The sequence below is a fragment of the Mus caroli genome, unplaced genomic scaffold (assembly GCF_978045245.1).
Source record: "Mus caroli unplaced genomic scaffold, Mus_caroli_1 scaffold_2, whole genome shotgun sequence".
Classification (NCBI taxonomy): Eukaryota; Metazoa; Chordata; class Mammalia; order Rodentia; family Muridae; genus Mus; species Mus caroli.
The window spans coordinates 89,433,117-89,454,046 of record NW_028227257.1 but is presented as its reverse complement, the minus strand read 5'-3'; the positions used below and the strand labels follow the sequence as shown (position 1 = coordinate 89,454,046).

General features: G+C 53.2%; 2 protein-coding genes across 51 annotated transcripts in view; one reads left to right on the top strand and one right to left on the bottom strand.

Moving 5' to 3' along the window:
• Window positions 1-210: 210 nt before the first annotated feature.
• Mybpc3 (myosin binding protein C3) lies at window positions 211-18,752 on the top strand. Its single transcript, XM_085834693.1, has 34 exons — window positions 211-319; window positions 1,286-1,552; window positions 2,093-2,209; window positions 2,289-2,396; window positions 2,486-2,634; window positions 3,164-3,281; window positions 3,659-3,707; window positions 3,883-3,912; window positions 4,052-4,105; window positions 4,789-4,803; window positions 4,988-5,151; window positions 6,026-6,158; window positions 6,421-6,423; window positions 6,530-6,654; window positions 6,731-6,836; window positions 6,921-7,087; window positions 7,405-7,570; window positions 8,097-8,203; window positions 8,444-8,473; window positions 10,923-11,062; window positions 11,271-11,351; window positions 13,053-13,212; window positions 13,640-13,744; window positions 13,830-14,018; window positions 14,905-15,039; window positions 15,121-15,288; window positions 16,397-16,485; window positions 16,640-16,835; window positions 17,016-17,155; window positions 17,336-17,495; window positions 17,591-17,727; window positions 17,979-18,165; window positions 18,347-18,384; window positions 18,486-18,752. Exons 1-33 carry the CDS (start codon window positions 271-273, stop codon window positions 18,355-18,357), a joined length of 3,855 nt encoding a protein of 1,284 aa, XP_085690819.1. The 5' UTR covers window positions 211-270; the 3' UTR covers window positions 18,358-18,384; window positions 18,486-18,752.
• An 863-nt stretch (window positions 18,753-19,615) lies between these two features.
• Madd (MAP kinase activating death domain) overlaps window positions 19,616-20,930 on the bottom strand; it is a 42,906-nt gene continuing 41,591 nt past the window's right edge. For all 50 annotated transcript variants that reach the window (XM_085834660.1, XM_085834655.1, XM_021156575.3 and 47 more), the window contains one exon: window positions 19,616-20,636. In XM_085834660.1, coding sequence (XP_085690786.1) covers window positions 20,532-20,636 — 105 coding nt within the window. In that variant the 3' untranslated portion in view covers window positions 19,616-20,531. The remainder of the gene's footprint in view (window positions 20,637-20,930) is intronic.

Genomic DNA, 20,930 nt, shown 5'->3' with positions numbered 1-20,930 from the left:
GCTGGATACACAGACAAAGGTGGGGCTACCCCTGAGATCCACGGAGGAGTGGAAGAGCGGAAGCTATCCAGTCCTGCTGGGGGTGGGGAGGAGAAGCCAGAAGACCAAGTGGCCCTATCTTCTCCATGAAGATACCTCAGCTGGATGGAATTTGTCTATATTTAGCAGGTGGCTAGCAGGAGGCTGATAAGCAGGGCTGGGGAGGGGGCAGTCCTCATAAATAGTGAGAACACAGGACACTGTTCAGTCCTTCCTTGGGTGGCCTGCTTGATGCCTGGAGTGACTGTTCTCAAGATGCCGGAGCCAGGGAAGAAACCAGGTAGCTCCACGTAAGGGTTTGGGTCGGGACCTGGGGCAGTGGTGCACACGGCTTGTGGGCAGGGTTAGGTACCGGTGTAGGATGAGGCCTGTGGGTTCCAGGAAGGGACAGGATGGTCCTCTTTGGGCTTTGTCTAATTCTCTGCTTAATTCCCCATCCCTCTAATGAGATCAAGGATAAATTCAGTGTCAGGGCCACTGAGAAATGACTTCATAAGTCAGGAAGAATTCAGGGTCAACAGCCCATGTCTGGACCTGTATTTTCTTCTTCAGCCAGGGTCCTCGATTCAAGGAACTCAAATTTAGGCTCCAGTGGAGCTGAGCCCCTGAGCTCAGTTTCTAAGGGTACTGAGTATGAAGGGGTAGCAACCCTTTCCAGCTCTGAGTATCTGCCACATGAGCTGGAAACCCTAGGGTATTCACATGAGACCTGACTCCAGATGTGGGGGGACAGTGCCTCTCTTCTCTGGAATAGAACAGGCAAGCCAAGGACAAAGACTGTAGCCAAAGACCTGGACTGGGCCTACACCCTTGCAGAGGTCATGGGGTCAGGGATCCAGTCCCCAGCCCCCAGGCCCCTGCTGCTCCCGGGTAGCCTTATCTCAGTTGCTCATTCTTAATCTGAAGCCCTCAGAAGACAAATTTAGCTATATCCTAAGTAGGCAGAGTGCTGGGGCCCTTGCCAAGGGTTCCACAACGGGAAGGGAGGCTGGGCCTACCACTGGTGTTCCCAAGCAGAAAGGTAGGGGCGTCTTATATGGTGATGGGGACAACAGCCTGGACTCTTTCATCTGTCATTAACCTCACCTCACCTGAGACATAAATATGGCTGCACCTACCCCATAGAACTGTTGGAGCATTAAACAAGTAGCTTGGGGTGTGCTTACTACACAGTCTTCTTGAAGAAAGGTCTCGGGGGTGGGGTACCAGGGAGCCTAGCTCCTGCAAGTTCCATCTGGCTCTTCAGTGTCAGCCTTCAGCAAGAAGCCAAGGTCAGCGGAGGTGACTGCTGGCAGTGCTGCCGTGTTCGAGGCTGAGACGGAGCGGTCAGGCGTGAAGGTGCGGTGGCAGCGGGATGGCAGCGACATCACCGCCAATGACAAGTATGGTTTGGCAGCAGAGGGCAAGCGACACACACTGACAGTGCGGAATGCGGGCCCTGATGACCAGGGTTCCTACGCGGTCATTGCAGGCTCCTCAAAGGTCAAGTTTGACCTCAAGGTCACAGAGCCAGGTAAGAGCTTTCTGACCTTGCCCTGGGACCCTGAACAGGGCATGGACTCTGGGCACTGGCAATGCTGTAAGCCAGAAATGCCCGTTTTGCTCTTCTGCTCCAAGATCTCTCTAAGCATTAGCTGTGGCTGCAGCTCTTTCTGCACTGTGGAGGTGGGAACCCATGAGTGGTGTTCTAGGAAGGGTCCACTCCCGTAGCAGACCCGGAGCCTGGTCACCCACAGATAAGGACTTGGCTAGCTGTATGTGTTAGTGGGGAAATCCTAAGAGCTTGGTGGTGGTGGTGCTGGGCCAAGGCCAGAGCCTGGAAAGGGACAACAGATGGACCACAGAGCTGCTCAGAGCAGAAATCTGGACATGGGACAGGTGGACCATGAGTGCTAGAGGACAAGAAGCAGGCTGGCTCCTCTTCTTGGAGTGAGGCCAGTGGCTGAAAGAGCCTGGGGCACTGCTGTACAAGTGGAATGTATCTTAGGTGGGACATAGGTCTGATGTTCGAGTGGGGGCTCTAATTAGAAACTATTCCATGATCCCACCTCAGCCCCCCCAGAGAAGGCAGAATCTCAAGTTGCTCCAACCTCTTTGGAGGCTCCAGAAGCCCCCAGAGAAGTCCCTGCTCCAGCCACTGAGTTGGACGAAAGTGTCTCAAGTCCTGAAGGTAAAGAGGGCTGGACAACGAGGGATAAGACAATGGATGGGGAATATCCCAGGACAGACCTCAAAAGCCTTCTTTTCAGGGTCAGTCTCGGTAACCCAGGATGGCTCAGCCGCAGAGCATCAGGGAGCCCCTGATGACCCTATTGGCCTCTTTCTGATGCGACCACAGGATGGTGAGGTGACCGTGGGTAAGTGGGAACTTCTGTGCTCACACTCAGGGTTAGGGGAAAGGAAGCCCCAGAGGACCAAGGTCAGAGAAGTCTCCTTTCTCTTGCAGGCGGCAGCATTGTCTTCTCAGCCCGAGTGGCTGGGGCCAGCCTCCTGAAACCGCCTGTGGTCAAGTGGTTCAAGGGCAAGTGGGTGGACCTGAGCAGCAAGGTGGGCCAGCACCTGCAGCTGCATGACAGCTATGACAGAGCCAGCAAGGTGGGACACCTGGTCAGGGGCATGGGGAGCCAGGGAGTACAGGCATAGGGAGGCTGGGAGACTGGGAAGCAGGGCAGAGCTGAGTTGTTCAGCCATACCGGCTGCACACTGCACAAAACAGCTCCCAAGTGGAGCCATCTGCCATCTGCTTGGACTTCTATCATGGTCATGTGCAGGCAAGAGCTCGTATGGGTATTTTATTTTATTTTATTTTATTTTATTTTTTATTTTGTTTTTCGAGACAGGGTTTCCCTGTGTAACCCTGGCTGTCCTGGAACTCACTCTATAGACCAGGCTGGCCTCGAACTCAGAAATCCGCCTGCCTCTGCCTCCCAGGTGCTGGGATTAAAGATATGCACCACCACTGCCCACCCCGTCATGGTTCTTGAAAGGTGCTTTCTTTAAATTATAGAAGCGCTCTGTATGTGTCATCCCTGAGATGTGAGGTTGGCAGGCTTTGCCACACCCCTTCTCTTTAGGGACGCAGGGCCTCTCCTGTCCCAGCCTTCCTTCATCCTCCTGCCCACAGGTCTACTTGTTTGAGTTGCACATCACAGATGCTCAGACCACTTCTGCTGGGGGCTACCGCTGCGAGGTGTCTACCAAGGACAAATTTGACAGCTGTAACTTCAACCTCACTGTCCATGGTGAGGGAGTCCTGGGGTCTCATCTGGTCTTGTGGTCTTCATGGGTCCTGGTCCCTTGGGCTTGTCTCTATCTCCCAACTAGAGAGGGTGACTAACTGTGGCCAGATGCCAGTGCTGGTCACCCGAGGTGTGAACGAAATGCATGCTTTCAGGAGAATCATGGGAGCAAGTTGAGGGTGGGATGCTGTTTCTGTGTCCCTGCCTCACACAGTTTGAATGTGAACTGGGAGGTGAGTGGGAGGCAGCCCACTGTGGAGACTGAGATGAGAAACTGCCTCACCTCTCTAAATATGAACTCTGGGAGAAGCTGAGAAGATGGAGTCTTGTGCTCCCACCCCCCGAGGTCACCCCCACCACTACATTCTCTTTGCACACAGAGGCCATTGGTTCTGGAGACCTGGACCTCAGATCAGCTTTCCGACGCACGTGAGTGGCTCTCTTTCCTCGGGAATGGGGGTTGGGGGGAGACCGGTGTGAGGGCTGAGGGCCCTTGAAGTTTTAGGTAGATGCATGTGGGGGGTCCAAGCTGAAGTCTGTGAGGGGCAAGGGCAAGGGCAAGGGCAAGCTCCCAGGTCACTGAGAAACTGTCCAACTTCCGCAGGAGTCTGGCGGGAGCAGGTCGGAGAACCAGGTACCCTTCCTGTCCTCCATCTATCCCATCACAGAGATGGGTGGGAGCCCAACTGTCTCCTCCCCTTCCTCCTATACCACTCCATTGCCTAAGCCCCTGCTAGCTCTTCAGAGAAGCCTCATGGGGTCTCTCTCTTCAGTGACAGCCATGAAGATGCTGGGACTCTGGACTTTAGTTCCCTGCTGAAGAAGAGGTAAGTCCTTGGATCACATCTTCTAGGGCAGAGATTAAGACATGGCATTGAGGTTTCCAAGCTGTGTGTCCCTGAACAGAATGAGGCACTTCTCTGAGCCGGTTTCCTTATCAAGGGGGAATCTTGTCCCAGTGTGGACAAGAGTTGTCTCAATAACCATCCTTAGTCCCAGTGTGGATAAGAGTTGTGTCTTGCGCCCCTCAAAACCTCATGGTGAATCTACCGTAGACCATTTCCACAGATTCTGAAGGCCCTAAGAAGTAGGAAGAGGGTTCCCAAAGCAGTAGCAGTAAGGACCTAGCCCAGCCCCTGACTTCATTTCTTTTTCTGTCCTTTCTTTCCCTCTCTCTCCATCTTCCCTTCATGGCTACTGCTGCTGCTCCTGCCCAGAGAGTAAGGCGTGGGGCTGGGAGGCTCTGGGTCTTACAAGAGGATGTTAGCTTTGGGGACGTGTACCCTTTCTGCTGGGGTTTGGTGGAACTCACACACACCAGGGTGACATTCTTGAGGCTTGAAATGGCTCTGACACTGTCTGGTTTTATGAAGAATGAGACTCCTGCCCTGAAAAGTAGAGGCACTGTATGGGGAAGAGGGAACAAGTGACGGCGCTGGGAAGGATCCCAGTCTTGGCAGGGAGGTGTCCAGACTTCTAATGTATGCCTGTCTTTTTCCTTCATCTGGAGCAGCAGTTTCCGGAGGTGAGTTGAGGTTGGGCCCTCCTCAACACTCTGAGCCAAGAGTCCTCCCTAGTTCAACACCCAAGACTCCTAGACTGAGAGGGGAGGAGAGGGGAGGGGAGGGGGGGAGGGAGGACCTCATCCTGTGTCCTGGAAGGGACAAGGAGGGACTGCCTTGAGCTTCCCAGTGGGCTGTGGGACACAGGGACTCAAAGCTGGAGGCACCTGCTGAAGAAGACGTGTGGGAGATCCTGAGACAGGCGCCGCCGTCAGAATATGAGCGCATCGCCTTCCAGCACGGAGTCACAGACCTTCGAGGCATGCTGAAGAGGCTCAAGGGCATGAAGCAGGATGAAAAGAAGAGCACAGGTTAGCCCTTCCCACATAAGGGAAAGCACAAGGCACCAGCTAGCTCCCAACAAAGGAGCCGGGCTGGAGAGCAGCACACAAAACCCTGTAGCATGGGCAGAGGGAGCCTCTGGGGCAAGACAAGCAGTGGTAGTAAAAAGAACAATCTAAAAAAGAAAAAGTTCAGCAAAGCACTGCATGTTTTATGTAATTGCCTAGTTAATTCTCCCAACAGCACTGCCAAACAGGGGATAGTATCAGTTCACTTTTACAAGTGAGGAGACAGAGATACAGAGACCTCAGGAACTAACTCAAAGCCCCACAGCTGTCTTCAGGCCCAGCCTGAGTATTTGAGGGCTTCTTCACAGCCCTTCAGCTGCAGAGCTGTTTTTACCAACATGGCTGCAAGGGGAGGCATTGTTGTGAGGTGGCTCTGGACTCTAGACTCCTCCATACCACACATTGGTGGGTTTGTGGCCTTGGGTCACCCGCCTAAGCCCTGTTCTATCTCTACAACCTGAGACCCATGACAATGATCTGGAGAACTGGGAGGTATGGCGCTAAGGGAGGGGAAGCCGGCAGGGATGCTATGGTGAGCTTGGCATTACCAAGAGGAAGAGAGGGCGTGTGCTACATTCCTAGTTCTCACAACAAGCTTCTATCTTGTTGGATGCCTCTGGCCCTGCCCAAGAGCTGAGCAGTTAGAAAGAACCTCAAGGAAGACAAAGCAAGACAGACAGAGATGAGAAGACAGGGTCATTATGGAAACCCAGAGGGTGTGTCTGGGATATGCAACAGGGGGAGGAAGATGCAGGCACCTGCCATAGCTGCTGTGGTTGTGCTTGGGGGAAGGGTGTGGGCATTGGGGGTGGCTGGGCTGAGTTGTGGGGTTCAGCCTTTCAGAAGAAGCTGGAGCCTGCCTACCAGGTAAACAAGGGCCACAAGATCCGGCTTACTGTGGAACTGGCTGATCCGGACGCCGAAGTCAAGTGGCTTAAGAATGGACAGGAGATCCAGATGAGTGGCAGGTGTGGCAGAGGTGGGGCAGGGTTCTGGGTCTTGGGTCCTGGGTCCTGGGGCTAAGGGGGAGCTGTACTACCTTGTATATTTTTGTGAGATCTCTCTGACTCTGGCTCCCAGTCCTTGTTTGTATCTTCCCCCACCTTTGGAATTTAATTCCAGGTCATTTATCAATTTCTCTCTCTCTCTCTCTCTCTCTCTCTCTCTCTCTCTCTCTCTCTCTCTCTCTCTCCTATGTGGAACATGGCAATGGTCCCTTCTGTTTCATAGCAAGTAAGTCTCCTCCCCAACAGCTTGAAGCAGCCATGGGGTTGGTAAAAGTCACCAAGCCCGGGAGGGGCATCCGTGCCCTCCTGATATGCTGCTGTGCCCTGCCCAGGTACATCTTCGAGTCGGTCGGGGCCAAGCGCACCCTGACCATCAGCCAGTGCTCACTGGCTGACGATGCAGCCTACCAGTGTGTGGTGGGGGGCGAGAAGTGCAGCACGGAGCTCTTTGTCAAAGGTGGGCCAGGGACCAGGGAACCCTGGGAGGAAAAGAGGCCACGGGACCAGCTCTCATGTCGCTCCTCCCTGGACAGAGCCCCCGGTGCTGATCACTCGGTCCCTGGAAGACCAGCTGGTGATGGTGGGTCAGCGGGTGGAGTTTGAGTGTGAGGTCTCAGAAGAAGGGGCCCAAGTCAAATGGTGAGGGCAGGAGAGTGGGGGTGTGAGGTGGGGCTGGAGAGGGGGACATCTGCCCAGAGGAGACACTGTCCCATGTCTGGCCAGGCTGAAGGATGGGGTTGAACTGACACGTGAGGAGACCTTCAAATACCGGTTCAAGAAAGATGGGCGGAAACACCACTTGATCATCAATGAAGCGACCCTGGAGGATGCAGGACACTATGCAGTACGCACAAGTGGAGGCCAGTCACTGGCTGAGCTCATTGTGCAAGGTGAGGGCCCCTAGCCCAAGCCTGGTTGGCCTCATGGAAAGAGCAGGTTTGGGCTAGTGTTTGATATCCTGACCTTGGTTTCCTATCTGTGAGATAGGTATGCTGAATGAAGTATACCCTGCAGAGAGTGTTAGGAGGTCAACCCCTGAACCTGAGTTTCCTGTATAACTATAATATCAAGACACACATGTGTGTCCCGTAACTGCACATACTAACCAGAGGCCTGCATACCATTGCCTGTGAGCCCACGTGTTCCCACAGAGGTCCACACTACACTCACATTCCCCCGGAGCTCACAGGCTCTGCCCATCCCCCAGAGAAGAAGTTGGAGGTATACCAAAGCATCGCGGACCTGGCAGTGGGAGCCAAGGACCAGGCTGTGTTTAAGTGTGAGGTTTCAGATGAGAATGTACGCGGTGTGTGGCTGAAGAATGGGAAGGAACTGGTGCCTGACAACCGCATAAAGGTGTCCCATATAGGCCGGTGAGTGAAAAAGAGTCAGGTTAAGGAGGGAGGCCAGACGACTCATGAAGGGAAGAGAGAAAAAGAGAGGAAGAGAAAGTTACAGAGGACAGACATGGAAGGGAATCACATGGGAGTCACCCAAGACAGAAGGCAGAGCTACAGAGGCAAAAAGGTTGGGAGACACTAAGGGGGAGGTGCCCTGCCATTCCCCAAACTGGGCAGTGGCAAGAGGCCACTGAGGAGGTGGCACTGGCTCATCCCAGAGCCTTTGGGGACCGTGCTGGGCTCCAGTTCACAGAGATTACCCAGATCAGTGTTTGCCTGTCTCCAAGGTCCCTGATATGGGGTTGCCCCTGTGTAGACATCACGTCTGCACTGCTGACCTCAGAAAACACACCAGAGAGCTGGAAAACACAAAATTTGATAAAGCAGCTGCAGTTTAAAATATGAGGACACTAAGGAGCTAGGGTAAGGCACAGCTCCCTGAAGTTGGGGGTGGATGGAGAAGCCAGCGTTGTGAGCTCAGTTACCACTGCCCTTCCAGGGTCCACAAACTGACTATTGACGATGTCACACCTGCTGACGAGGCTGACTACAGCTTTGTGCCTGAAGGGTTTGCCTGCAACCTGTCTGCCAAGCTCCACTTCATGGGTGAGCTAGCATTGTGTGTGTGTGTGTGTGTGTGTGTGTGTGTGTGTGTGTGTGTGTATGTCTATGTGTGTATGTGTGTGTATATGTGTGTGTGTGTATGTGTGTGTATGTGTGTGTGTGTATGTGTGTGTATATGTGTCTCTGTGTGTGTATGTGTGTGTTGGGGGGCGGCATGTCCAGGATGCCCTTTGTCTTGGTCCTTCCCTTCCCTTAATGTTCCTTGCTTTCCTTCTCTTTCAGAGGTCAAGATTGACTTTGTGCCTAGGCAGGGTGAGTCTTGGGACCCATTTGTGCCACCTCAGCCTTTTCTCCTACCCCCACATCCCATCGCAACCCTAGCCCCCTCCCACTCCAGACACAGGGACAGCAAAGGTCTGGGAATAGGACCTAAGACCCCTGTCTTAGTTAGGACTTCTATGGCTGTAAGGAAACACTGTGATGAAAAAGCAAGTCGAGGAGAAAAGAGTTCATTTGGCTTACACTTCCACATTGTAGTCCACCACTGAAGGAACCCGGGACAAGAATTCAAACAGGGCAGGAACCTGGAGGCACCGTGGCGGGTGCTGCCTGCTGGCTTGCTCCTCATGGCTTGCATAGCCTGTTTCTTTTAGAATGTAGGACCACCATCCACAAAGGGCCGACCTCTCCGCATCAATCACTAAGAAGACACTCTACTGACTAGCCGCAGCCTGATCTTATGGAGGCATTTTCTCAGTAAAGGACTCCTCCTCTCCGATGACTAGAGTTTGTGTCAAGTTGACATAAATCTAGCCAGCACAGCCCAGCTACACCACCCAGGACCACAGGCTCATTTGTAATTTCTCTGACCTTGAATTCTTTGTGTGGGCACATATTCATGTTTGTGCAGGTAGATTAATGCACAGGCACACTTGTGTGGTGCAGCCTCGTCCTTGTTATCCCTGGACACTGTTCAGTCTGCGGGGCTCTCACTGGGACCTGGGGCTTGTTCGTTGGATGAGAATAGGTGACCATTGAGTGGGCCCCAGGGCCCACCTGTCTCCACCCCTCCAGTGCTGGGTTTATACATGCACATCTGGCTTTTCTATGTGGGTTCTGGGCATGAAACTCAAGTCTAACTTTGCCAGCTGAGCCATCTCTTCTGGCCCTGATTTATTCAGGTTTAAAATGAAAGGTGACAGTGTGTACTTCACAGGGATGTTGTCACCACTATGAGATGTTAGCATACCTCTCCTCTCCTTTCCTCCTCCTCCTCTTCCTCCTCCCTTCCTCCCTCCTGCCATCCCTGCCTCTCTGTCTGTCTCTCTCTCTGTCTGTCTCTCTTTCTCTCTGTCTCTCTGTCTGTCTCTCTCTGTCTCTCTGTCTCTGTCTCTCTCTCTTTCCTTCCCTGAGACAGGGTTTCTCTGTGTAGCCCTGGCTGTCCTGGAACTCCCTCTGTAGACCAGGCTGGCCTCAAACTCAGAGATCTGCCTGCCTCTGCCTCCCAAGTGCAGGGGTCAAAGGTGTGCACCACCACTGCCAGTACCTTTTTTATTTTGACACTAAGATTTAATCAGGCATTTCAGAATCCTAACTTTAGCAGACTAACTCAAGGTAGGGCTTTCTCCAGCTCTGTGCTGTCCAAAGTGGGCTCACTCTACATTATCAACCATGGAAGGAAATCTTCATGGTGAAGTATGTTTGGAAGCACGGAACACCAATCCCCTGGTGCCCTGGGCTGATGTGTTGCTGCCTCCCCCAAAGACTCTTGTGGTCATGGCTTCCTTATACCTGGCTAACACAAGCTTTCCTGTAATGGCTTCCTTATACCTGGCTAACACAAGCTTTCCTGTAATGGCTTCCTTATACCTGGCTAACACAAGCTTTCCTGACTTGTGTGCCCCCTTTCTTCTAGTAGGATATCTGGTGTTCCCCTAGACATAGTGGGGGAGATGGGATACTTGGTGACCAGAATGTTGTAGACTTCCCAAAGAAATTCCTGGGCATGATGGAAGGTTCTAGATCTTGTTTGGGTTGGTAGTCACACAGGTGTGTATGTTTATTCAGAATCTTGAGAGTGGGCAATCGAGAAAGCTTAGAGAGGAAATGAAATGGTACTTGTCACACAAGCCTGGGACCTGGGTTCAATCTTCAGAGGTCACAGGAGGGTGGAAGTAGGAAACCAACTCTACCACGTTGTCCCCACCCACCTGCCACGTGTGCACACACAGACTGTCAGACCTAACGACACATGCAGTGATAGTAATGATAGGTACCACACTGAGGTGCAGTTTGTTCTTCATGCCTTGCTGTAGACCGTGCATAGTTAATGGGAGGCTGAGGCAGCAAGACTTAAGAGTTTGAGGCTAGCCTGGGCTAAACTAGTGAGACCCTGTCTTTAGTTTTGTTTTTTGCTTTTGCGTTTGCTTTCAGAGACAAGGTCCCTCTATATAGTTCTGGCTGTCCTGGAGCTCACTTAGTAGACCAGGCTATCATAGCTCACAGAGATGCACTGGCCTTTGCCTCCTGAGTGCTGGGACTTCATGCTTATATCACCATGCTTGGCTGAGACCCAAGAAAATCCTGCAGGACTATCTATGCTGAAACTTGGACTTTTAATTGTATATAAATTATACCCAGATGAAATTGACAAAAACCAACCATCAGGGACATGAGCTCCCAGCACCCACCAAGCGACCTCTGTACCTCCTCTGCCACATTTGTGGGCCCCCTTTTCTCTGAACTGTACTCCTCCATACAGAACCTCCCAAGATCCACTTGGATTGTCCCGGCAGCACACCAGACACCATTGTGGTTGTTGCTGGGAACAAGTTACGCCTGGATGTCCCTATTTCTGGAGACCCTGCTCCCACTGTGGTCTGGCAGAAGACTGTAACACAGGTACTGTAGTTTCCCCCTCCCCTCAGTTTTCCTTCCTGTACAATGGGTGGGTGGGGCAAATGAGGGTGAAGCTTTGCTCCCGTCCTGAAGGCATAAGCTCTACTTAGCTTAAGCACAGAGGTCCTGCACTGGCCAGAAGACAGAGCAAGGCGGGAAGGAATGCTGACTCAGCACCCCTAACCCTAATTCCAGTCCCTTTTGTTCCTAGGGGAAGAAGGCCTCAGCTGGGCCACACCCTGATGCCCCAGAAGATGCCAGTGCTGATGAGGAGTGGGTGTTTGATAAGAAGGTAAGATTGAGGTTGGGTTGTGGCTTGTGGTCCTCACTCTTCCCTATGCAGCCATGCCATATCCACCCTAAGGAAGACCTGTCGGGCTTGTTCATGGTGCAGAGGGACGGAACTGACAAGCCCCTCGACAGGGTGTTAGTGGACGTCATTGGAATTAAAATGATACCTGGATCCCTGCCTCATTCCTCCCACTTTCTTCTTTTTATTCATTTTTTTTATTCTTGAGAATTTAATACATGTATACAATGAAATATGAGCATACCCACCATTGTATCCCTCCTACTCCCATTATCCCCCCTCTCAACCCCTTTCTGTCTCTTCTTCTGGCAGAGTCTCATTATGCAGCCCTGCCTGACTGATCTGGAATTCCCTGTGTAGACCAGGCTGGCCTCTGCCTCAGGGGTGCTCCGTTTTTATGTTTTTCTCTAACCCACTAAGTTCAATAGTGCTGAAAATGCACGCATGAGCAGGGACCACCCGCTGGAGCACGGGCAGCCTACCCCTGCCCTCCCTGGCAGTTCTGACCGGCCAACATTGCCCCAGTTCAGGGTGGGGGCCCAGAGGGCACTTCCATGACTTCCTCCGATGTCTGGCTGGCTTTGACAAGTGCCGACAAGCACCACTGTTGAGCCATGATGGCTATAGCTGCACCACGGCCAGAAGACAGCATTTCTTGGCACTCCTCCCCATCCTTTAGCCCCTACATCCTTCATGTCCCGTATGCCAAAATGTTCCCTGAGCCTTTGGGGTGGGGGGCAGTGGGCTTGGTAGAAATATGTGGCTGAGGGCTGGACATTCCGTCTCTTACTCTCAGCACTGACTTCTACGCATCGCTGTCTTGACTGCTTGCTGCCCCCCAAAGAAGCTTCCTGACGAAGCTTGCGACCAGCCAGGTCCAGGTCTACGGGGAAAGCATTTAGAAGGCAATTTGACAACATGGCCATTTAGCAACATAATAGAGCCAGGGTCAACTCCAGGGCCTGTGACCTCCTCAGCCATGGGCTTTTGAGCAGGGTTACAGAACCAGACATGGCATTCCCCTCTGTGGGACGGGCTCAGATCCTAACAGGGAGCAGTGCTTACCCCATAACAGTTGTGCCAGTATCCCCGTACTTGCTTGGCAGGTCGGTGTCTTGGCATGCAGGGTCCAGTGCTGGGGAAGACCACTGATAGCCTCTCATCTCCAACAACCCGCTTAGCACCTCTGGCTCTCTGAAAGCTAGCCAGCGGGGAGAACGCTTCCTCACTGATTTTAGATTGTGTGCCTCTAGAGCTGACCTTGGCTATGTGCGGGTGGGTTCCCTGGCACTCTGCACCAAGGGCAGCTGCCAGGCACGGCCCAATTCTGCCTTTCTCCTCTGTGTCACTTCTGGCTCTTCTGAGGGTTTGAATACCTGTAGTCTTTCTGTAGCTTTGTGGGGTTCACATTCTTCGCCCTTGACAGATAGGAAAACTGACACACACAGAGGCTAAGTTCCATGACAAAAACTAGACTAGAGTCTGAGCCTTTTGCCTGAGTCTTGGCTATATGGTGTCACATTGAAAATGTTTGAACTAGTCACTTACAGGTAGTTTCCACCCAGGCTGTGTCCTGCCCCCCACTTCCCACAGACCCTGAACCGAACTTCCCTCTCAGTGAAGGGCTGATGGCAACTGTGGAGGCTCTGATGAGCCTTGTCCCCAACTCTCTCTCCCTTTCAGCTGTTGTGTGAGACTGAGGGCCGGGTCCGGGTGGAGACCACCAAAGACCGCAGCGTCTTCACAGTCGAAGGGGCGGAGAAGGAAGATGAAGGTGTCTACACGGTCACAGTAAAGAACCCCGTGGGCGAGGACCAGGTCAACCTCACAGTCAAGGTCATCGGTGAGGCAACCTGAGCTCCAGGCCGGGGAGCACAGGACAACACCAGGGAGGGCCCATTCACTCACTCACTCATTCAGATACTCAACAATGCTCCCGGGGACACTCCAGAGCAGGCAATGGTAGTGACTGGGACTGCCTGAGAGGAGTCCTTCGAGGAGATGGGTGTGTAGAAATGTCACTGTTTGTGGGACAATCACTGTGTCCTGGAGGGCTGGGTGGGGTGGGGTGGATGTAGACATTGGACCTGGGACACACAGGAGGTGAAAGTGAACAGTGGGAGGCATAAGTGTGGATGGTGGATGATGGATGGTAAGGTAATCCGGGTCTAGATAGCTTGGACTCTGGTGCTGGTGGTGAAGAGAAGGGTGAGAGATGCTGTGGGACTCTGAGTTGGACATAGCTGATGTGGTTCCTCTTCCCCATCAAGATGTCCCAGATGCTCCTGCGGCCCCTAAGATCAGCAACGTGGGCGAGGACTCCTGCATTGTGCAGTGGGAACCGCCTGCCTATGATGGCGGGCAGCCGGTCCTGGGTGAGTGCCTGGGTACAGGAACAGCCAAGGGCAGCTGTCACCTGAGTGACAGGGCACAGGCCCGACTTCTCATCTCCTCTCTCAGGATACATCCTGGAGCGCAAGAAGAAAAAGAGCTACAGGTGGATGAGGCTCAACTTTGATCTGCTGCGGGAGCTGAGCCACGAGGCGAGGCGCATGATCGAGGGTGTAGCCTATGAGATGCGAGTCTACGCAGTCAATGCCGTGGGAATGTCCAGGCCCAGCCCTGCCTCTCAGCCCTTCATGCCTATTGGTGAACCTGCGAATCCCCAGAATGCAGGGACCAAGGGGGTGGATGGTTGCAGCCTCTTAGCCGGCAGGCGGCCTCTGCACCAGGGCTTTGCACATGGTCTCTAGTGCTCTCAGGGGGAAAACTGCCTTGCATTACACACGAAGAAGCTCAGGCTGGACCAGTTAAATGACCTCAGGGTTACCTCACTGGTAGAATGGACATCCTAGTGAACACTAGTTAAATTTCTCCTGGATTTGAGACAGGATTTCATTTATGTAGCCCTGGCTAGCCTGGAACTCTGTATGTAGACCAGGCTGGCCTCAGACTCACTTTTCTCTGCCTTCTGAGTGCTGGAATTAAAAGCATATACTATCCTCTCAGAGGCCACAAGGGGCATCAGATCCCCTGGAATTGGAGTTACAAGAGCTTGTGAGCCACCAGGTGGGTTCTGGGAAGTGACCAGAGTCCCCTGCAAGAGAAATAAACCTCTAAAAAAGATGAGTCATAGCATTAGCCCCCAGCCTTCCCTTTTTAAAGGAACTTTTGGTTTGTGTAACTCACCTAATCATACATTGGCAGGAAGTTCTCTCGCTTCACACTGGGTTTTGGCTTTCTCTTACACTTCCAGCATTCCCCACGCTGACAAGCAAGTCCTTTCTGAATCCTTGTGTTCTCTTGGTTCCTTTCCTCTTTTGTGAGTGAGTCGCTGTTTTGTATCAGCTCTTGGTTCATAAGTCAATCCAGAGACATGTCTTTAAACGCAGACCAAATATTCCTGGAGGTGCCTTGGAAGCCAGCAGAAGGGAAGTCCTTCCTATGAGATCAGCAGACAACTGAGGTCCTGGTCATTCATGGCTGCTTCTCTGCATGGTACAGACTCACTCAGACCCTCTCTGTCTCTGTCCAGGGCCCCCTGGTGAACCAACCCACTTGGCTGTGGAGGATGTGTCAGACACCACTGTCTCACTCAAGTGGCGGCCCCCAGAGCGCGTGGGAGCTGGCGGCCTGGATGGATACAGCGTGGAGTACTGCCAGGAGGGATGTGAGTACCTCCACCCGGGGCCAGCCCTTGGGCGCTAGCAAGGTAAAGTGTGATTTTTGACTCACTTATGCCTGCACTCAGGCTCCGAGTGGACACCTGCTATGCAGGGGCTGACAGAGCGCACATCTATGCTGGTGAAGGACCTACCCACTGGGGCACGGCTGCTGTTCCGAGTAAGGGCGCACAATGTGGCAGGTCCTGGAGGCCCTATTGTCACCAAGGAGCCTGTGACAGTGCAGGAGATACTGCGTGAGTGCCCTTCTGCTAAAAGGCCTGCCACTGGCCACCCTTTGCCAATCAAGACAGGCTGGGGACATGGGCTTTAGTAGGCAAGGGCAGGGACAGGGGCAGGGGTAGGAAGGGCCAGGGCCTTCAGGCACTCCAGCACATAGGTATTGTTCTCAGAACTGAACAGTGAGGCTTTTCAGAGCCATTTAAGGTCATCTGGGATACACTTCCCATTCTTCTGTTAGTCTTTGTTGTTGTTTGAGACAGGGTCTCTCTACATAGTCCTGGCTGTTCTGGAACTATGTAGACCAGGCTAGCCTCAAACTTACCGTCTGCCTCTAACTCCTGAGGGCTGGGAATGTGCCATTTGCACCTGGCTCATTCTGTTCTTTACCTCAACAAAGGTAGAAGGGTTGGTTCTCTAGGTCAGAGGGAAGCAACAAATTGACAAGCATAGAATCAGAGCCTTTGCTTACATTTTTCAAGATGTGTGGCTCCAAATAACTTCGTTACCATCTTGAACTGAAGCTGAACACAGTAGCACCCTGAACACAGTGGCACCCTGCCCCCAGTGCTCCCGTGTCCCCAAGCCCCGCCCGTAACCCCACCCTGGAGTGCTGGAAGAGGGTGAGGGATGTGTAGCAGGCTGGGCTGTATGAGTTCCCCCTCGATAGATAACATAGGGGCTGGGAAGATGGGCTCTCTGTTAAGAGCACTTGCTGTTCTTGCAGAGGATCAGGGCTTGGTTTCAGCACACATATGTGTGGCTCATAACCATTCCTAACTCCAGTTCTAGGGGACCCATTGCCTTTTTCTGACCTCTACAAACACAGGCACACACATGGTGCACATATATGCATCCAGGCTAGATGCTCATGCACATAAGTCCATAAATAAATCTCAAAAGTGAAACACACACACACATGATAGTAATATATTGAAGCTCAGTGTACAGCTTTTAGTGTTAAGCATACTGCAATTGCTGTGGGTTAGGAGAGTCTGGCCCATGGGAACTTTTTTTCTCAGCTACAGTGCTCTGGACCCTGCCCCAGGAGAGAATGGACCTGTGGAATCCTTAGGGTTGGGCTACAGAAGGGCTGTTAGTGAGCTGCCCCCTTTCTACCCACAGAGCGACCACGGCTCCAACTGCCCAGACACCTGCGTCAGACCATCCAGAAGAAAGTTGGGGAGCCTGTGAACCTCCTCATCCCTTTCCAGGTAGGCTGACTCCTTCCCTGTCCCTAAGAAGAAATCACAGTTGAAGGATCTCCTGGAGGCTGCAGACCCTGAGGCCTCCATCCACGTGTTGCTGGTGTAGAACCTGCCCCTTCGGAGTGTCAAGCTCAGGGTTGGGCTGGTCATCCTCCCCCAGGGCAAACCCCGGCCTCAGGTGACCTGGACCAAAGAGGGGCAGCCCCTGGCAGGTGAGGAGGTGAGCATCCGGAACAGCCCCACAGACACGATCTTGTTCATCCGAGCTGCCCGCCGCACCCACTCGGGCACCTACCAGGTGACAGTTCGCATTGAGAACATGGAGGACAAGGCAACGCTGATCCTGCAGATTGTGGGTATGTGGCCCTGGAACCTCCCTTTCAGCACCCTTGTCTCCTGACCTTGTGTCTGGGAGCCCAGCTCAGAGCTCCTGCCGAGGGCAGTTAGAAGGAGGGGCTTCTAGGTACCAACAGGCTCCTGCTTCTGCTCGGTAGCTTCAGAATGCTCAGTGTGCCAATCAGATCTGTCTCCTGCAGACAAGCCAAGCCCTCCCCAGGATATCCGGATCGTTGAGACTTGGGGTTTCAATGTGGCTCTGGAATGGAAGCCACCCCAAGATGATGGCAATACAGAGATCTGGGGTTATACTGTACAGAAAGCTGACAAGAAGACCATGGTGAGCCTGGGGCCCTGGGTCTACATATGCCCTCCTTAGGTCCAGCAGCCCTCCCCTGTGCTTACCATTCACCCCCAATCCATTATTCTGGTTTCCTGCATGGTAGGGGTAGAGGCACAAGGGGTACCCAAGAAAGGCAGAGGTCCCTCAGAGAGCCCTCCCTTCCTTCACATCCTCCAGGAGTGGTTCACAGTTTTGGAACACTACCGACGCACTCACTGTGTGGTATCAGAGCTTATCATTGGCAATGGCTACTACTTCCGGGTCTTCAGCCATAACATGGTGGGTTCCAGTGACAAAGCTGCTGCCACCAAGGAGCCTGTCTTTATTCCAAGACCAGGTGCTGTACCCTCCCTCACACTGTGAGGAATCTGGGGAAGGAGGGGGAGCCTAGCTTGGGGTGACCTTCTTGGTACCAAGGTTTCTCACCAACAGGCATCACATACGAGCCACCCAAATACAAGGCCCTGGACTTCTCTGAGGCCCCAAGCTTCACCCAGCCCTTGGCAAATCGCTCCATCATTGCAGGCTATAATGCCATCCTCTGCTGTGCTGTCCGAGGTAGTCCTAAGGTAGGGACTCAAGGTCCTGGGCTAGACTGACAGGAAGCTGGTCTCCTAGGCTCCTTATGGTTAACTCTCCCCAGTCTGTATATTGTCTTTCCCCTGAACAGAGCCTAATCCCTCATTGTTGACTCTCTGTTCATTCTCAGCCTTTGGCTGCGTCTGGTGCTCTAGTGGGAACTTCTAGAATAGTCTCTCTGAATTCTCACTGGTTCTCCCATCACCAAAATGCTCTCCTCTTCTTTTTACTTGATGTTCAGCCCAAGATTTCCTGGTTCAAGAATGGCCTGGATCTGGGAGAAGATGCTCGCTTCCGCATGTTCTGCAAGCAGGGAGTGTTGACCCTGGAGATCAGGAAGCCCTGCCCCTATGATGGTGGTGTCTATGTCTGCAGGGCCACCAACTTGCAGGGCGAAGCACAGTGTGAGTGCCGCCTGGAGGTGCGAGGTAAGGAGCCTTCTGGGCCAGGGCTTGGGAGAAAGCAGGACAGCGCCATGGACCCTGGGCTTGGCTCTGCTGTCCTGGTTCAAGGAGTACCTCTGGCTGCTAGATCACTGGTCCTGACATGTTCAGTGGATCTTGGCTTTTGGAAAACTAGGGAATCACATGGTTTCCTTCCCTCTTACAGTTCCCCAGTGACGAGGATGGCTCCCCAGAGATGGCTAGGTACGTATTCCAAACCACCTAAGACCAAGGGCCTAGGGTGGCTATCAGGAAATGGGGGTACAAGAAGTCACAGTTCATCCACAAGGCAGCCTATGTCTCAGGTACAAATGGATGCCAGGCTGTGTACCAGACCGGGAGTTGGAGGAACACCCTTTTCTGCTACTGCATGTGTGTGTGTGTGCAATTGTGCATCCTGGAAGGACTGGCCAGCAGTGACACCAGGCAGGTCTGCTGGGTTCTGCAGAAACTGATCCTAAGGATAATGTTAATACCGGGAGCATAAAGTGTGTGGGCTTCAGAAGTGGTGACTGGGGACAGGCCCTTCTGGCTGGCTCATTGTGTAGGAGCAATAAAAGATCTGTGCTGTCCCTGGGGGTTGATGTCTCCTGTTCATGTCCATGGGAAAGCATACAGGATTCGCTTGGTCTTGGCAGACACGCCACTCTCCAGTTCAGTGTCCTGGACTTGTGGGACATCAGTTAGCACTGGAAAGGATGTCAGCCTCCCTCCACCCTCATGCTCAAGTGAGGAAGCTTGGAAGTGAAAGCCATTGGAGGCACAGGCATATGGGCCTCATGCCAGTAACCCAGGCAACACCAGCTGGGTGCTATACGGGGCACAGGGCAGTAGAGCCCTGTACTGTACTAGACATCAAGACCCCAAGAGCCCACAGCTCATGACCACATCTCATGGGACAGAGTGACTCCATGCAGCTCAGACACAGGAAATCACAACCTTCTCTGACTTCCTCCCAAGAGACCACATTTCCTTACAAATCTTGTGGCCAGCAGGTCTCAGAAGTGTCATGGCAGTGTGGTGGGTATTTTGCCCACAGGTGCCAGGGTTTCCCATGGCATAGATATCCCATGAGGGTTGGACATGGGTTACCAGTTTGGTTTTTACAGAGCCCTGGCCCCCAGGCCCTTGGGAGGCCCAGGTCACCACACCACACCTGAACACACGTGTACAGGGTCTCAGAGCAGCACCCGTGTTTTCCCGTGACTTCTTTATCAAGCTGTTCAGGTGTGAATGCCCAAGTCACCTCCTCTCTAGTGCCCAGAACATCTCAGGACTCTACAGCTGTAGTGTCATAGGTGTTCCTTTCTGGCACCCCAGGAAGCGCAGGAGGCAGGAGGCCAGGGCAGGATCTCAGTATGCCAACGCTGGATGCAGATGAGCTAGGGACAGCCTTCCTCAGGCCTGGGCTGAGAGGAGTGCACAGGAGCCCAAGTGGAGTTCAGGACATTTATTTCACATCACACAGCTGTACATTTTTCTATAAATAATGTGGAGCTGAAATATTTACATTCTCCTCCTATCCAGTCCATAGCTTTCTTCTGGCACTGAAGCCAGGAGACTCTGCCTGCAGACAGGCATGCACGCTGGGCTCAGCTCAGCCCTGACCCACCTATCCCTGGCCCTTAGGCAGAGCAGCTGGTGCTATCTGGGACACCATCACCTCATTCCTCTGTCCTCTCATGCCAAAGGCCAGGAAGACCACTGCACAAACCCCAGCTTAGCACATGGCAGCCACTTAGGGACACCCATCAGTGGAGCTAGGGCAGGCAGCAGCATGACCTGCACCCACAGTTTAGGAACTGTGAGGAAGCAGGAAGGTCGCCCGCCACTTACTGAGCTTCCTTTGAACCTCCCCTCCTCCTTCCAGGCCCTCAGCCAGGAAGGCTTGTCCCCAGGTGTCTTTCACTTCCCAGAGTGGAACTGTCCCAGGTGCCCCACAGTGCCAGATCATAGAGGACAGAGAGAAGACTCCGAAACTGGAGGATATAAGGACTAGGACAAGGGACCACAGTGCAAACATCTCAAGGACAGGCAATAGTGGGCTCACAGTGACCCCACAGACACACACACACACACACACACACACACACACACACACACACTGGAGCCCTGAGGGGACAGAAGGCTAGTCTGCTATTGTAGGGAGAGAAAGTAATGAGACTAGCTTAGCCCCGTGACAGATGAACACAAAGACACTCAGACGTAAGAGGAGACCAGCTAGACTGTGGGAAGGAACTTGCTGAGAACACACACACATCATTCCCATCTCAGTACAGCAGCTTCGGTGCTTAGGAGCAGCAAGAGGTGAGGGGAGACACCTGGGCTTGGCCAGCTGTGTAACCCTTCTATCAGCTAGAGACAGGCCGAGGCGGGGTTCGGAGGTCTTCTTCACTGCTACGAACTGCGGCCACATACGAGAAGAGACACAACACAGAGTAGCAGATCTCGTGGGCCTGCAGGGAACAGAAGACCCGTTGGATCAGCCACACTGAGACTCCCTCTTAGGTGGAGGGTCAGCCTAGAGTACGAGGCCTGCCCTGACACTAGTGCAGGCCCCTGGGCTGAGTGAGCCTCAGGCAAGTCTCTGGAAGCCTTTCTCCTGAGAGAGGGGGGTCAGCACATGTACCCCAGATGAAAAGTATGTTTGACTTGAGTTGAACCACTGGCATCTAGTCCCCCGCAAGGGTCCACCCTTCTTGCCGGAAGGTTCCCAGGGAGCCCTGTGTGCTTCGGCCTGCTGTGGCTGG